We start from the raw sequence: 16,752 nt of genomic DNA on the forward strand, positions 1-16,752 counted from the left end.
TGCAGGAAGCCAGACCACACACTCAGAGCAGAGCCAAGACATTTGTCCTGGATAGAGAGACCATGCAGGTAGGGTTACGTACATGCCCCTGAGCTCCAGGTGTGTCTCAGTGGGATTCAGACTGGGATCTGGCCAATGGGCCCGCTTCTCTCTCCCTCGCAGCCCTAGGCTGCACTTACAGTCTCTATTCTCTGTACAGTACATGCTGCTGGCCTTTCAAACCATAGACAGATATGACATATCAGATACTCATCAAAAGGGGCGGCAGTGTAGCATAATGGGTAAGGAACTAGTCTTGTAACCTAAAGGTCACAGGTGAATGCTATATAAAAGTTGTGTAAGTTGCTCTGTATAAGAGTGTCTGCTAAATGCCTGTAATGTAATGTAATGTAATGTAAAGAAAAGATAAGTTTGAGCATACTTCAAAGAAGAGGTTAAAATGAAACAACTGGTAATTATCAGAACCTTCTATCCATCCATCCATCCATTATCTATACCCACTTATCCTGGGCAGGGTCGCGGAGCTGCCAGAACAGCTTCAGTGCACCTTGGTATAGATTCTACATGTCTCCAGAACTCCTATGGAGGGATAGAACACCATCCCTTCTAAAAGATACTCCCTCCTTTGGTGTTGGTGGTGGAGGGCACTGTCTACCAACTGAGTTGAGATCGAGTGACTGCGAAGGTCATAGCATATGACTCAATAATTTTCATACTCCTCAAACCATGACCCCTCGTGCCCTATAGATAGGGGCATTATCATCCTGGAAGAGACAACTCCCACGAGGATAGAAATGTTTCATCATAGGATAAAGGTGAATACTCAGAATAACTTTGCATTGATTTTCAGTGACCTTTCCCTCTAAGAGGACACGTGGGTTTGGTAACCAATGCCAGGAAGATTTTTCTTTTGTACAATCTGTGTGCATGGCATGGCTTTCAAAGGATGATATTGTTGTTGAGACAGTGACCAGTCAGACGTGATAATGGCTTTTCAAGTGGCCAAATATTTAGTAATAGCTGTCATGTACAGGCATGGACCACCTCAACCAAATATTAAGCCAAAAAATGCATGATATTTATTAAATTATGTTTTAAACAAAACAATGCTGAATGCCATATATAAACTCACATAACAGACGTATGCTGTGAGCTGTGCAAACACATTTGGAAAGCAGCCGATTCTGCTCACTGAGGCTTTTAAAGGCATAAGGCTAGGTGAGTAAACTAAGCAACTCTGATTTTATAAATTTTGATGAAGAAGTGTCTTACTTACTGAAATACAAAGAGAAGAAGAAAAAGAAGAAGAATTCCTAAAATCAAGGCATGGTTTCATTTTGAAAGAGCAATTGATCGCATTAAATAATACTTTTTGGATTTCTTAAATTTCATTATAAGATAAACAATAAAAGATTATTTGGACATGCTGTACATTACAGACTCAGTCCTTCTTAATGAAAAGTGTAAGCATGATTTTTGACATGAATGGCTGGGCCTGCTAGTTTAAGGCAAGTTGATATCCTGGTCCTGTTTGAAGGTTGGAATTTTGTGGAATTCCTCCTGTTTCTTCAGGAAGAGCTGTGCCAGAATGAAGTCTGCGGTGGACTGGAAATAAATGTTCATGTCCAATGTTTGGAGCTGGGATGAGGGAAATAAACCAACTCTGTTAGTGGCACACCATCATACTCCACAACACTGTTAGAGTCACACCATTATACTCCACAACACTGGTTCTATTCAAAGACATCGATAGCCTAGTCACACACTAGCGTGACACCTCTGGGAGGGGCACCGTTGGTTGCCGCATGGAGAGCCAGAGAGCGCGCACACACATAACAACACGAAATCAAATCAATGAAAGTCTTCACCCATCTCTCTCACGTGTTCCATGCGAAAACAATAAACTAAAACAACAAACTAAAATAAGAAATACAAAAGAAAGTAAAACAGAGATTAGCTAACGCAACCCAGGCAGGTGCGTGTGCTCTCTCCACCAGCTGGCGCAGCCGAGACCGAATGCCACAAAACTCAATTTAAACATTTCAGCTAAAACAAAACCATCAGTAAACAGGTGAGAAAACATTTAGCGGAGGTGATATTCTCATGATTGTGTTTTTTTGTAAATGCTCATTCCGTTGTAATGTTGTTCCAAGTACAGCGGATTTTTTGAAGTGTATTTCCGTATGTCACTCACCTCATCGTGAGTGCTAAAGGCGATGACCATGAACAAGTCTCCCTTGCCCACATTCTTAATGTAGTGCTGGATTCCACGAGGGAAGAAGAACACATCGCCGCTTCTGATCTGGAATTCGGTCGCATTATTGTCAACACCAACCTGTAATAGAGAATGAGCTGCTTCTCATCTGTGCAGGTCTGTTTGTATTTGCGGGACCATGACAAGGAGACCACAGCCTTGTGACTCAAAATGCTTAAAATGTGCATGTTGCAAAATGCAAAGGATAGGCGGAGAGTGAAGAGCGAAGAGTCGCTCACCCTGCCGCAGCCGCGCAGCACGTAGCCCATGGTGTGGGCATTGAAGTGATAGTGAGGCTGCCGCATGCCTCTTGTAAAGATCCTCATGGTTGCCATGGTTACTGTGTCTTCGTGCTGAGGGAGGAGCCCAGGCAGGTATTTAAGTACACATAGTAATATCCTAACTGTTAAATCAACTCTAACAGAGTTTGTATGAGTCCAGTCGGGACTATGTATATCGTATTAGAGTTAAAAGTACACAAGTTTATTTTAAACTGAAAATTTTTCTGTACAGGATATCTTATTTTTATGGCTCAAAGAAGCAAACACAACTGTGATGCCATAGATTGCTGCAAAATAACAACAAACAGCTTTTGACAAAATACTCTTTTCACTCTCTTGTAAGAGCTCAACAATTAATAATAGTCTTATGTCTGGTAGTCTGACAGTCAGCGACTCTTATCTTATCAGCTGTCTTATATACAATTTCAGCACATACCTCATTGAGAGATTTGGCAAAAATCCTTTCCACCCATGGCAGCCCAGTCTTTTTCTTGGTGTAACGAGCCCATTGTATTATCCCACCTGGGTACTTATACTGCCTCGACGCTGCAGTGCAGAGAATTCATTATTAACTTAGGGAGGCATTTTACAGTTTAGTTTATTCCTGGCTTAAAGTGTCTAAACAATGAGCTTGAATGGATAAGGAAAAATAAAAAATAATTTCTTAAAATAGTTGCCTCCATTTATGTTTGGGAAATAATGATAAGTTGTCCTATTTTATGATCCACAACGTTAAAAAAAAAATAATATTATTGAAATAAATGTAAGAAATGAGCCTGTTCTGCCTTGCCCCCCTTTTTCAACAATCTTCAGAATTAATACCTAAAACACCTATTTTGTAATGTAATAGAATGAGAAAGTGATGTACTGTCAATTTAGCTATAGCTAGGCCTTTTTCCATGAAAAATTAATATATAGCCTACTTGACGCAGATAAGAAAGTGACATTACTAATGGAAAAACTAGTTAAACTGACATATGATACTAGATTAATACGCTCACTAGAGGTGTAGGTCTTAATACAGGAGCGATGCTAGCTAGTGTTGTCCAATTGCAGCCATTGACAGAGCTAACACTGTTAGCATGCAGCTCATATTGTCTAATGTTCTTGTACTAGAAGCACAGGGATGCACACAATTGGTATTGGTCTTCTCATGTGAATCTGGGTAAGATTGCTAAAAAGCTAATTGTCTTCTACAGATTCATCTGAATCACTCATAATGACCTTTGATTGCAGGAATTGCAGGGCATGGTTTAAATACCTTTCAAATTGAAGAAGTACTTAGACACTTGGCTAATCTTGGACCTGGTGTAGCTGGCTTTGTGCACCAGTTCATTGAGATTTGGTGGGAGGTTGACAGCCTGGTTTTCTTTCGGCTTCTTGAAGGACTTAATGAAGTTAATCCCACCCTTTGGCTGGATAGACAGCAGTGATGTCACACACTGAATTGGTTGACACGATCCGACATCTTGTACAGTTTAGGTGTTAATGCTTTGGTTCTAAAGCTTGGACATGACAACAGCATTGTGGCTACTTAATGCTGATTGGCTGAGCATGGTTATTAAAAATGAGTATGTTCTATGCATATATGAATATTAATCAAATAGATGCCTAAAATACACACTTCGGGCTTTTTGTTAACCTCACTGCAATTTGTAAAAGAAATTCTCATAATTTAATTTGTTTTCAGGATAGAGTGCCATTGAGTCCCATTCATTATTGCCTGTCCTCTAGTGGTAAAAATATGCAAAACTATAAAGTGGTTGTCTTTCTCATTAAAGATTCTTTGGTAAAACCCTTATACAGCAGTTGAGACCTGAGAGTGAGGCTATAAGGAAGTGACAGGGCAGGACTTGTGACTCCTTGAGGGAACGTCAGACATACCTTTAGGGAACGTCAGCCATACCTTCAGGGAACGTGCAGCAATGTCCTGGGGTGTGGCGTAGAACACGTCATCCACATCACGTGTGACTAATTCATCGCTGGTGGTGAAGAAGAGGATGAAGAGGCAAGTGTCCCGTCCCACACACTTCATCCAGTGCAGAGTGGCCCGGGGCAGGAAGATGACCTGCCCTACAGTCACGTTGTACGAGGTCACAGCAAACGGGGCGGAGTCCAGGATCCCGATCCACATTGTTCCCTGCAAGTTTGCACTTCAGACTTCAGATCCCAGCAAGGCAAAATTGTGGCACACCAATATGGCACTTATGCTACACATCATTATTAATGAACATTCTTTTACACACAAATAAAGCTTTCATTGCCATTGACTTGAAGCTTTAGTAAGAACATTACAAGGGCTTGTAGCACTGTCACAGTGTGAGTTAACAGAATGTTTGGTCTTACCTTGGCTAGGTAGCCATGCTCATTAGCGTTGAAATGCCAGTGGGGTACTCTGCAGCCATTAGGTTTGATCTCCAGTGTGGAAGCTGTCATGCGAGCACCATTTGAGTGAATGCTTTCGCCAAATGCTCTCTCCTCCTTGGTGTCATAATGTGCAGGGTTTGCCCGGTACCTGGCCCACTGGACCACTCCTCCCTGCAGCACAAATCTCTGAGGAAGAGGAAGAGGAAGAACTGGGTGAGCTACCAATAGAAACATAATGTTTCTTGTATGTAGCTTGCAAAGTGTGTGAAAAGCCTTTGAGTGCTGTTACATACAAAGGAAAACAAACACGTTGAGCACTTTGTGGAAATATATAGTTCCGATAATATTTAATTGGCTACAGAGGCCATTTCATTTCTTTCTTTTTGTATTTTGTAATATACTTATCAATTGGCAAATAAACTAAGTCAGGATAATGTACTGCATACAAGTCAGAAAATATTCATTTAAAATTGGCTATGTAGGCCTATAAAAAAAGAATTCCCTAAGATTAATATTATTACAAACCGCATACCCTGTTCATTCTGGAACGTTGCATTTCACCCACGTATTTCTTTTTTTTTGCAAATATAACCAAGTATCATACCTTTGAACTTTGCATGCGGTTCAGGTAGCTGTATTCGGTCGGGGTGGGGTTACTAATGTTTAGAACCCTTTCAGCAGCCTTCTCCATGTGCCCCCTCTCCTTTATGGCTTGTAATTTTGGGGAGAGTGTTACCACAGCCAGCCCCAGAGAGAAGGTGATAACCACCATGAACAGACACAAACAGAAGGTCTTCATGAAGTGGGCACACACTACATATTTCTGAGAGGAAAAAGATATGTAAGAGTGAAGAAATATTCATTTTTAATTACAACCTGTATTACCCTTATGAACAAAACTGCTACTAGACATAAAATAATAGGCTTCATTTTATTCTGAAATTTTATTGGGCAACAAAAATATTAAATGTGCTTTTAACATGGTGTAGATTAGGAATACAGAATATCAATTAAGTTATGTATTAATTTGTGTCAATGATTACATTAGATTTAATCTCATATGCCTTTTCTCATTCATACTGAACAGGCTACCAGAGGTGACATACCTGCGTTTTGTCCTCAGGATCTGCTACATAGCCTTTGCTGTTAAACTTTTCACTGTTTGTTCCGTAGGAGATAGCACCCATTTCTGAAGAAATGTGTGTGTTACCAAGCAGGACTCCTGTTTGCTGTGACACTAATTTATTCTTTTCTGTTTTTTATAGGTATTGCACAGGCTTGTCTTCGTCCTTTTTTGGCAAGTGGCAGTTTCAATGCCTGTTGACCAACTTCCTGAGTATTTCTATTGTGAAACAATTTTCTCCTTTCATGCAATTGAAAATACAACAAAGTTTGGCAATGTTCAGCACTTAAACTGTACCTGTTATTCAGAATCACATTAACAGTGAATTCTGCAAGACCAACACTTTATAGAAACTACATTTATACTTATCCTTGCAAAGTACTCATGAATAAATACTATCTATGCACAAATAATGCACGGAACATGTGAAATGTGTAATGTTTTGAAAACTCAAAAAGGATTTGCTGTTATTTGAAAATTCTTCTTATAATTTAAGATGTTTTCAGGACAGAGTGTCATTGTATATATATATATATATACACACACATATATACACACAGCTCAGGGCCAAAAGTATTATGCCACCTGTGGTTTTTATTTTAAAAAACTTGAATTCAGAATATATATATATATATATATATATATATATATATAGAGAGAGAGAGAGAGAGAGAGAGAGAGAGGGATATATATATATATATATATATATATATACAGGGAAAAATAACATAAACAACGTAAATAGTACAAAGTACATACAATAGTACAAAAAATCTATTTTTTACATTATCTAATTTTACATTCATTAAGTTATTTGAATGTATTTATTATCTTTAAGTCATTTATATCTTTAATCATGATATTTCAAATGAATAAATTAAAAATGCATTATTTCTCAAACATTTGATTTCTGAAGCATTAGTTACAGAATAATCAGGGACTACTTTTTAACTTTTTATTGGCTCTAATAATGTTTTATATAGTACATGCAATGTTCTACACTACAGAAATCAATTTGCTTATTTGTACAATGTTGCCACTATTCCTTTTAAAAAACGCTTCTAAAAAACTCTTCTGTGGAACTCTTCTAAAAAACTCTTCCTCTGAAAAGGCAGACCGTTGGCTGCAGTTTTGTAATCCTAAACCAGAAAAACCAAAATATTGCATTGGTTTTCGCAACTTTGGACCAAGCTGCAAATGCGATTGGTGCACACATGCACTTGTTTCCTAATCATAGTTTATGAGCCCAAGAGAGCTGAAAATGTATGAGCATTGCACTGTGTGACTGAGGGACAAAATAACCATAGAAGACCCTGAAAAATGCTCACCGATATTAAAAACGATACACATTCTTTAATCTCCCACTGAGATAGATACATTGCAAATCATTCAGCCAGAAATTCTACTTCTGCATAAAAATATGTATATTCATTAAAAAGCAGCAGAAAAGGAGCACAAATTACAGTATATTTTAAAACATATATTCTGCTTGCAAAAGATGCATTTTAGCACAAAATATATGAATTCACATTTTTTGACACTTAATCAATCAATCAATCAAATTTTATTTATAAAGCACATTTCCGACAGCGGTTGCAACTCAATGTGCTGTACATAAAAAGACAGAATAAAACAGGGTGATTGAAGGATATTAAAAAAAAAAAAAAAACATAAAAATTTGGGTAAATGGCGGCAGTAGAGAAAGTAAGACATATTTTATTGTTTTCATAATTATGGCTTGGGGTTGAGCATGTGACCATTTGGGCTTTCAAGCTGCATTTCTGCAGCTGTGCTCCAGGGCATCCTATCGGCACTCCAAATTCAGCAGTAGTTTGGTAATACACAGATAAATGACTAATTAGATTGTTTGGTAATAAATAAATATGAGATGTCCCTCAGTGTAAAACAATTGCACTGTGCATAATGATGGACTGGGCATACTTTTAAAATTAATTTTTACATTTTTTAACGTATCTTTAGACTATATAACAAGGATTATAAAAGAAAGGAACTTAATGACAAAAAATAAATAAAAAATAAATAGTCTGAGATGGCAGCAGGCTAATGAAAACAGCTGTGAAAAAGCACAAGGGAAAATAAGAAATTAGTCAATTAATTAATGATTTAACAGAGGTATGAGTAAGCGGATCATTTAAAATTACTTGCATTTTTAACGAGCATGTGGCAAAGCATTGTTCAAGCAGGGAAATGAAATATATAACACCTAAGAGCTGCATTTGCTTGAGACGGCTGTTCTGGTCTACCATTCAAATGACATCAGATTTTATTAAAAGTCGTAACAAGGTGAATATTACATGCAGTACCGTTCCATTAAGCGAGCTTAGGACATTGTTGGAAGGCATTATAACTGTTTGGAGAAACGACTCGCTCATTGCACAACATGGTGATTGCCCCCATCCAGTGGTTTGAGAGAGGTGAAGGCAGTATTCACAAAACCTATATTAAACTTCAGCAGCGAATCAAATCATATCGAACACTGGTGCAACAGGTTCAAAGCACAAACAGAACAATGGATACAATAAAAATATCCAACAAAACAAAAAAAAAACTCTTTTTGTGATTAGTGGACACTTTAATGTGTTGTCCAGTGCGCTAAACGAGTCTAACATGACAAGTGTCAACATCGTAAAGGCTGTGCTGTCCTTCTTAGGCACCTCATTAAACTGAGCAATAAACTGAGATTATTCATTTAATTAACTGAATGATGATTGTTTGACACATGACATGAAAAACAGGCTGACAGGGATTATATTACTACACAGCTTATTGAGAAGGAAAAGCAGGCTTACCACACCTCAAGACATGTCCACCAACCAAAATTTGAGCCCACAGTAAATTGCTGCCAGTGTGTGTGTGGGGGGGGGGTATGATACTGTAATTCAGCAAACTAGCAACACTGAAAAGCAATATGTTACTTTTAATATATCAAGGATGTTATCAGTAGTAGCACATAAAAGTACTATTTTATCTGCAGAGCAGATATATATTTTTAATGAAGAATTAAGGTAAACATTGAGAAGTCAAACAGCATTTTCATTTTGTTTGCTCTAACATGTGAAAACAGAATTTATGGCAGCTTACCCTGTAATTTATTATATTTCAGAACAGGAGTGAACATACTGATCCACCACCAGATAGGCTTTCTTGTATTTTAGTATTATTAGAGTACATCTGTCTTTTTGCACATTAATTATGGGGCTCTCCCGGACTGCGATCTCACACAATGAATTAATTCCCAGTTGGACTCAAATTCATTATGTCTGAGGTTCTGATGGTGTAATTGTGCCAAAACCTCAATGTGATGTCCTGAGTTGTTGTTTTTTGAATATTTAAAATTAGAAAGGAGTCGGCCAAATGTGTGAGTGACTGTTTTTCTTCCTCTTGAGAAAGGACTTTTTGTTTACTCATCTACAGGGCCGGCCCTAGCATTTTGGTGGCCCTAGACATGTCTGACGAGCGGAGGTGGGGGGTTCACTTGGTTAAATTCTTCCTACATTACATTGTTAGAAAATGTTCTGTTGCCGTTTCATTTTCAATTTACCGCTAGTTCAGCGATAGGGGATGAATAACGTAAATACGAAAATAACGTTATTTACCTAAGATAAACATTGGATCATGTGGCCGCCTTGGTCGTGTGCCCCCTCCCCCCAGTTACACACAGTTTTTATTTTAAAGTGTCCCCCTCGTATACTACTGCGTACAAGCTCCTCAGCACCCGCAGGACTGGCTCCTATGACCGGCGTATTCCAGTGTTTTTCCGTGAGCTGCCTGGAGCATCTGTGCTTTTTTCACTCTGTAAGAGGTGGAACCTGATCAAGCAATGTCCTGAGTTTCTCGTTCCGACATAGTGTAGGGTCCCGTGTGTGCGGGTCGAGTTGAGGCGGCTAATCCGTCTTGAATTTGCGAACACCGGTCTTCATTTGTTTTCATTACACAATGTTACCTTGCCTGTTCCTGTCTTAGTAACGTCATTGTGTATATAGATAGCGAAGAAAGTCCATTAATGCATTTGGGGGTGGGAGGTTTTGGTGTGAGGTTTTTGTTTTCTACACCAAAACACGCCCACCTGCTGCCTGCAATAAGACCCTCCTGATAGCCAAACTATCCTGGTAACCATGAAGTCAAGTTGCTTATCTTTTGTTAGTTATAAATCGTGTTAGCCCAGTAAACTGGCTTCTGTGGATCTTACTGACATACCATTTAAAAAGGTATGAACGCATAAAAAAATAATTATCCTAAAGAAGTTGGCTTGCTACGTTTATGGCTGATATAAAATTCTTGCCCAGGATTGTACCCGCGGGAAAAAGTCCTCTGCATCCATGGTAAGACGTTTTAAGTGGATTAATATACATTTACGTTACGTTTAGATGTGGCAACTGATTATTAAATTGAATTAGTATTACGTTAGCCAGCTTAGCTATCGTGAATAAAGTAGTGCGATTTGCCTCATTATGCTTATCTCATGTTTTCTTATTGCTATGGCAACTTCGCCGTCAACAGATATACGGGTTGGTCGTTTATCCAGTATTTTTATTCTAGTCTACTTCATGTCCCCAGTAAAAATAATTTTCTAAGAGTGCTTTAAATAGCCTACAATTTTTTTGAACTAAATCCCAGGTAGTATACTTACAATGCGCCTTAACTTTACTTCCCAGAGGTAAGCTAATCACGGTTTAAAATAAATGACCTAAATGACACTAATATAACTAGGATACAAAGTTTAGGTCTAGTTCCTTCCAGCAAATACTTTAGGTAGGCTATAGGTCTACTTAAAATGGTACTAGTTTTATATTAAAATTATATCATTTATATAAAAATTTTATATTTAGCCTAAAATATACTTAAATTATACTTTAAAATAAACGTATCGACTACTTTTTGTCAGTGGCAGAATGGTAATGAAGAGTTAGGCTACATAGCCTACGTTTTCTTAACAATTATGATTTCGGCATTTTATTTGTTGCCATAGAACACCCATCACAGCAATGGCCAGCAAAACAATTTTAATTTGAATTTCGTAATTGTTTTAACAGTGGTAATAAGAACCCACAAATAACAAGCAATTCACACTTAAGTCTTGGCTATTGGGAAGCAATGTCAAAGTAATGTAATGACAACGTTATGAACGTTGACATCGTTGAAGTTTTCAGTACGGACTAATTGCGTAGGCTAATAATTTGTTTAATGTGCAAGCAAACCTATTTTTGTTTGTTTGCAGGTACAAGGAAAGGCTCCGTATCAAATGTCAAAAAGCTACAAACAAACAGTGTCTCCGTGGTGGGCTGGATGCTCGTGGTTGGCGTTTCTTAAAACCAGGCCTGGATGATTTCAGAAATGGTTACCCCCCTCCAATTGGGGATCAAAATTTTATTCGGATCCAGAGAGGTTTCTCCCCTGTCTGTGGTACCGAGACAAAGACCAGGAAGCACCTCACTAAAGAGCAGGTGTGTTTCTCCAAGGAGAACCCCCAGCAACAGGCACGCCGCCACCATGTAGCCGAAGTGGAGTACACCCTAACCCAGCACCCCCTGGCCCTTTACCCACACCTCCAGGAGTGTATGCCCCCAGAGGTGAGTAATACTGGCCTTGGGCCTGGGTTCAGTTGTCCTTTGGCCTGAACTTTGCCTTCCAAATAAATGCAAATGGGAAAATACAAGTCTTGTGTTTAATTGTGAGTCAAAGTTCTATCAGTAACTTCAAGGCTCGACGTCTACTCGGGCCAGTAGGCCAGTGCTCGACTTGCCCCGGTACATTTCCAAATTCCAAATATAACCACTTTTTAAAGGATATTACAGTCTAGATTGCATTTTGAAAGGTGTCAAAATGCCAAATTAACAGTGCTGGTTAAAAAAGGTTGTTCTTTATTATATTAAATGTGAAGATCACCATCACCAAATTATGGATGAGCTTTGTCTTTCTGGGTGGTTTCGATCAGTAGCAGATGCAGAATGTTGGAAATTGTTGTTGACTTCCCCTTCGGCAGAGGATTTATAATTTTGAGGCGAGATGCATGCGGTTTAACCAGATAAAGCATTCATAGCAGTATTGATATAGTCAGCTAATATCTAGTTAGTTTTTTAGTCACTTAATTAGCCCCCTAGTAACAAACAAAGATGGATTATTTGGCTGGACAGCTACCATTATTGTTTTAATGTTTTCAGTACAAAAATGAGTCAATGATAAATCTGTAAAACTATGTTATTGATAAACAAGTTTCTGCAGAGAAAGGGCGGCTGCAAAGTTAGTTATCTATAAGTGTTGGTACAAATATTAATGAATGATAAAGCTGTAATGTGCAATATTGATAAGCAAGCGTAGGTGCAGAAATGATTAAGTTGTAGCATAGTTTCTAGGATGGTAAATGGATCTCTTTCTCTTTGACCCAGAGGACACTTATTATGGGTGCTGGCCTGATTGGGCAAGAGACAGGTCAATCAACTAGCCTGAACCAATCTCAGAGTGGCCTTGAGCCAGTGGGCACTCCTTGCTGTTGAGCCCTGAGATGTGGAACTGATGTGCACTGAGAACAGCACATAACCTGTTCATTATGGCTTTCAGATGCTGAATTTGCATCAACACTCTTGATTTGTTTTTCCCTTCAAGTTGTTAGATCAGGTAGTGTCTGTCCTGGACCCCGAGATGGGCATGAACAGTGAGGCTGCATCATTCCTGATGAACGGCAGCAGAGATCATGCAGATGAGTCTACAGATGAGCATGCAGAGCAGAATAAGGAGCGTACGCAGGAGTCCAGCAGAGGTATAAACACAGTGCCTCCCGCCAAGATCAGGCAAGTAGATTTAAAACACAAAGTGACTTGGGTTGCTGCCGCTTGTGTATGATGCAAGATAAGTGCAAGATCAGCACCAAGTGTAAGATAGAACTCATAATGTTTTCACCTACCTTAATATGGAATTAGCATTTTAATAACACTTTTGGTCCTTGGATTTACATTTTCAGTTACATCACATGACATTTTTGCACTTTAGAATTGTGTAAGTCTCTGAATTTATCATGAGCCACCATAAACACTTTTTTTATGGTGCATTAGAAAATGTGTGTTTTTACTCTTTGAAAAAGCATGCATTTGTACACAAAATTTACACATCACATAATTTAACCCTGCACACAATTCAATACAGCTGAAAAAAGGTGGGAAGTAACATACTTACTCCCTTGGATCCCAGGGCTGATGACTCACGAGTGAAGAATCCTTACATACACTTACGAGTAAAGGAGAACGGTTCCAAGGATGACCAAGGGATTAATGGTGAACGCTCTGAGTCACCATCCCTGGATGAAGAGATTAGGAGAGTGACAAAGCAGCTCCATGACTGGGTAGTCTCCTTGGTAAGTGCTGCTGACACTGCATGGAAGAGCACACGGGTTGAAGTGTACTTTTGAATTGAAAAAACTTTAATTTATTGGATGCAGAAGCATTTTTCAAAACCCTTTCCTGGTGTGCACCTTGGGCAGAGCCTGAAGTGACTGCTAATCCCTTCCCCTTTTAAGGATGTGTATGAACATATTTTCATATTATTGTCAGAGATACTATACCTGTCAATTTCAAAGCTGAAAAGGAACTTATAAATTCATTATGAGTAAATGTTGAATGGATATTGAATATAAAGTAGGGTTTAGCACCTCAGTATATTCAGGATTGCCTAATTAATTCAATAATAATAAATTTATAGTTATCCAATCTTATCTGAAAAATGTTTTGACACAAAAAACTTATTGTGTTGCAAAATGGTTACTTCAAAGCTTATTTTCTTTTGGAAAATAATTAAATAATTTATTTTTTACTTGATAGATGTTAGATTTAGGGTTTTAGAGTATACCTCAAAAATACGTTTTAAAAAATCAAAAACTATTTTTTACAAACGGATATGAAACTGGAAATAACACATGCAATTACACTTTATCAAATGTCTTTTCACTGATAGAATGCAAGCGGTAAAAACGCAAGCTCTTTTTAATTGGTGTCGTCGGGTAATAATCCTGCCAACTACTGAGATATGACAACACATGCACAGGAAAATCTACAAAAACTGTGTGGTGCGATTGAGTCAGCATGGACCCGAATCCCTAAACATCGTTTTCAGCACTTTGTTGAATTCATGCCATGAAGAACCCAGGCTGTTCTGGAGGCATCAGGGGGTTCTGCTAGATAGGTGTCCTTTAACCCAGTTTATTTAAAATGAGGTATACAGAAAGGCTAGAGGGTTGGGACGGTCTGGCTAGGCTCACAGTTTTAATGTGTATCTTGCATTTGTTCAGGACAGGGAGAAGGATGACCTGACCGAGTCCACCATGTTTAACCTGCTGGCCAGCGCATTTGAAATGAAGCCCCCCAGCCAGATACAGAAGAGCCCTGTGGCAAAGCCCAGCCCCTTCCTCAAGGCCCCGGGTTCACTGCAGGTACCTGTGCCACCATTTCACCTCCCAAAGCATCCACACGTCAGGTTATCATAGTGAGAGTAACTGAGATTTACTGATAACTTTACATCACCTTCACTATGTATCACATCACAAACATTGGAATAACTGGAAATATGTTTAATAAATTACCCATGCCAGTAATTTGCTGAGTTTTAAAATGAGTTGTCAGCTATGCAATTTTGTTATGCTGAGTGATGCATTGCAGACTCATGCTGGTGAGGCAGAGGAGGAGTATGGAGGCCTGTCGCAGAGGAACAGAGCCCGAACGCTGCTGGACTTCCCCACTGGTACTAAAGAACAAGAGCGCTCTGCAACCCAAAGAAACCTGGTAGGTCTTTTATCTGATGCTTCCATGAAATGGATTTGAGCTCTCCCTTCAATATTGTTTTTGAAGTTTTGTTTTGTGATGTCTAGCTGGGGATTTGTTTTTTCATAACTATAACTATTCTACAGTTAATTGTTTTTCTGTCACTGGAACTTGACTGGTATTTGTAGCACCCAGTAAGGTTTGCTATGGTAGAATGTCACAGGAGAACCTTTTACTGTAGGATCGACATATTTCTCAGAGAATAGCCAATTGTGCATTTTCAGACCTTGGTGTTTCTGTGTGTATTTCTGAAGCTAGCCGACGTGATGGCACTGATGTGACTGTGTCATTTCACAGGATGAGGAGCTTGTGCAGAGTTACACGGCTCAAGCCTTTAAGAAGTTCATTGCCAATAAGGGTCTGAGGGAGCCTGAGGTAAGATGGAGACAGGTACACCGGTCTTGTGGTTTTTTCTGGTAATAAATTAATGTTGAGTCAGTTTTACGCTTTACTATCTGGAATCACTGGTGAGTTTCAGTTTTGTTGTTATGAAAATAAAGTTTCTCAGTGCGTGTGAGCAGAGAAGAGGACGATCGCAACTTCCGGAACACTGAATCTGGATTTCCTCCAGATGTGCACGCAAGAGTGGCGGCTCTCCACACCAGATGTGTTTTTTAAAATGCAGCCCACCAGAAGAGAGGTGGATCCATTGGAAACATAATATTTTTAACATTTAGTGACAGAGGAGGAAAACATTGAAAGTGCTTTGGTGAAAGTGGTTCTTGAGTGACATACTTGAATATAAATGTTACATCTTCCTATGGCATACTGTTGTTTCTGTTATTTTCACCACACACGATAAAAGCATTGACATAAGGATTCAAAGGGACAAGAAAAATGTTCAATAGCAGCACCTGAGAACAATGATTCGGCAATTGGATGAATCCTGATGAGCTCTTAATGACAAAAATCTCATTTTTTTCTGAATATCATGCACATTAGTGTTTGATTTCCACTAAAGAAAGCATAATGACTAACTGAGTAAAAAAAAAAAAAAAAAAAACAGGACCCCTATTTGCACTCTGGCTGACTGTAGACTCTTATCACAGCCATTCAGTCAACCATTGCATCATTTCTTATGAAGGAAATAGTGACACTGCCACCTAGTGGAGAATATTATCCAGCTGTGTTAAATTTAGAATGATCCCAGCACAGAATATTTTAATTCCGTGCAGGTCTCTGTTACAGCGTTAATGAGTACCTGTGCATACCAAGGAGGCATAGATAATGTCATATTAAGTCTTAAGTATAGGTGATGATGACGACCTGAGATTTGGAACTACCAAGATGTATTAAAACAGGGCCAGCTTAGCTTTCTGTGCATCATATTCATTACAGTAGGGGCTGGTTCCAAAATCATTCTGTTCCCAATTCTGAGTTTCCGTTCATCAAAATCCAATTTTACGAATGCACAATTGCATGCATGCACCAATCTTACGGGTACAGGTATGGTTTTTGCCCAATTTTCCTTCTGTTACTCTGAAAAGCATCTTAGGAAAATTGATTTGGGATGCGTGTACACAATCTTTTTCTCAGCAGAAGGGCTACATTCATGCCTGGTTGTGCGCCTGGATTCTGTATTAGCTGCAATTAGGGGATTGCAATAGTACAGACCCCAGGTGTGAGAGCACCAAATACTCAAATCTGGACCTCAAATCCAAATCCGTCCCCGGTTTTCTTTTCCCCCAGCTAATTAACTTAACAATTATTGCTACCGATTGGCCAGACCGCATTCACACCTGACTCCCTGGTAAAGGGAAGGTGGAAAACCAGCAGCGCTCAGACCTCGAGGGCTGTGATTTGAGTAACAGGGCACTAGAATAAGGTTGAGAGATAGACTCCAAAATTAAAAATGGGTAGTATTAAATCTAATCAACAGAGGGCAGTGTTTAGTCACCA

At 38.9% G+C, this 16,752-nt stretch overlaps 3 protein-coding genes across 4 annotated transcripts in view; 1 reads left to right on the top strand and 2 right to left on the bottom strand.

Moving 5' to 3' along the window:
* The window catches only part of LOC118237354 (ras-related protein Rab-27B-like), an 18,147-nt gene extending 17,223 nt beyond the window's left edge, over window positions 1–924 (bottom strand). The window contains exon 1 of the mRNA XM_035435974.1: window positions 1–924. This exon is cut by the window's left edge and continues 154 nt beyond it. Within this exon, the coding sequence (XP_035291865.1) occupies window positions 1–204 (204 nt within the window). The 5' untranslated portion in view covers window positions 205–924.
* A 132-nt stretch (window positions 925–1,056) lies between these two features.
* On the bottom strand, window positions 1,057–6,156 carry LOC118237353. The gene is made up of 9 exons (XM_035435973.1): window positions 6,009–6,156; window positions 5,507–5,725; window positions 4,882–5,088; window positions 4,442–4,675; window positions 3,797–3,950; window positions 2,972–3,081; window positions 2,494–2,607; window positions 2,195–2,335; window positions 1,057–1,638 (listed from the first exon to the last, which is right to left on the bottom strand). Exons 1-9 carry the CDS (start codon window positions 6,087–6,089, stop codon window positions 1,504–1,506), a joined length of 1,395 nt encoding a protein of 464 aa, XP_035291864.1. The 5' UTR covers window positions 6,090–6,156; the 3' UTR covers window positions 1,057–1,503.
* Window positions 6,157–10,051: 3,895 nt separating this feature from the next.
* zgc:158260 (uncharacterized protein LOC571389 homolog) lies at window positions 10,052–15,617 on the top strand. 2 transcript variants are annotated; one of them, XM_035435881.1, is made up of 8 exons: window positions 10,052–10,368; window positions 11,265–11,616; window positions 12,650–12,834; window positions 13,232–13,394; window positions 14,325–14,465; window positions 14,692–14,814; window positions 15,151–15,228; window positions 15,362–15,617. In XM_035435881.1, exons 1-8 carry the CDS (start codon window positions 10,307–10,309, stop codon window positions 15,368–15,370), a joined length of 1,113 nt encoding a protein of 370 aa, XP_035291772.1. In that variant the 5' UTR covers window positions 10,052–10,306; the 3' UTR covers window positions 15,371–15,617. The 2 variants fall into 2 exon arrangements, with proteins under 2 accessions (XP_035291772.1, XP_035291771.1); XM_035435880.1 differs by having other exon boundaries at window positions 10,055–10,368; window positions 15,354–15,617.
* Window positions 15,618–16,752: the final 1,135 nt, after the last annotated feature.

This window comes from Anguilla anguilla, chromosome 10 (genome assembly GCF_013347855.1).
Source record: "Anguilla anguilla isolate fAngAng1 chromosome 10, fAngAng1.pri, whole genome shotgun sequence".
Taxonomy (NCBI): Eukaryota; Metazoa; Chordata; class Actinopteri; order Anguilliformes; family Anguillidae; genus Anguilla; species Anguilla anguilla.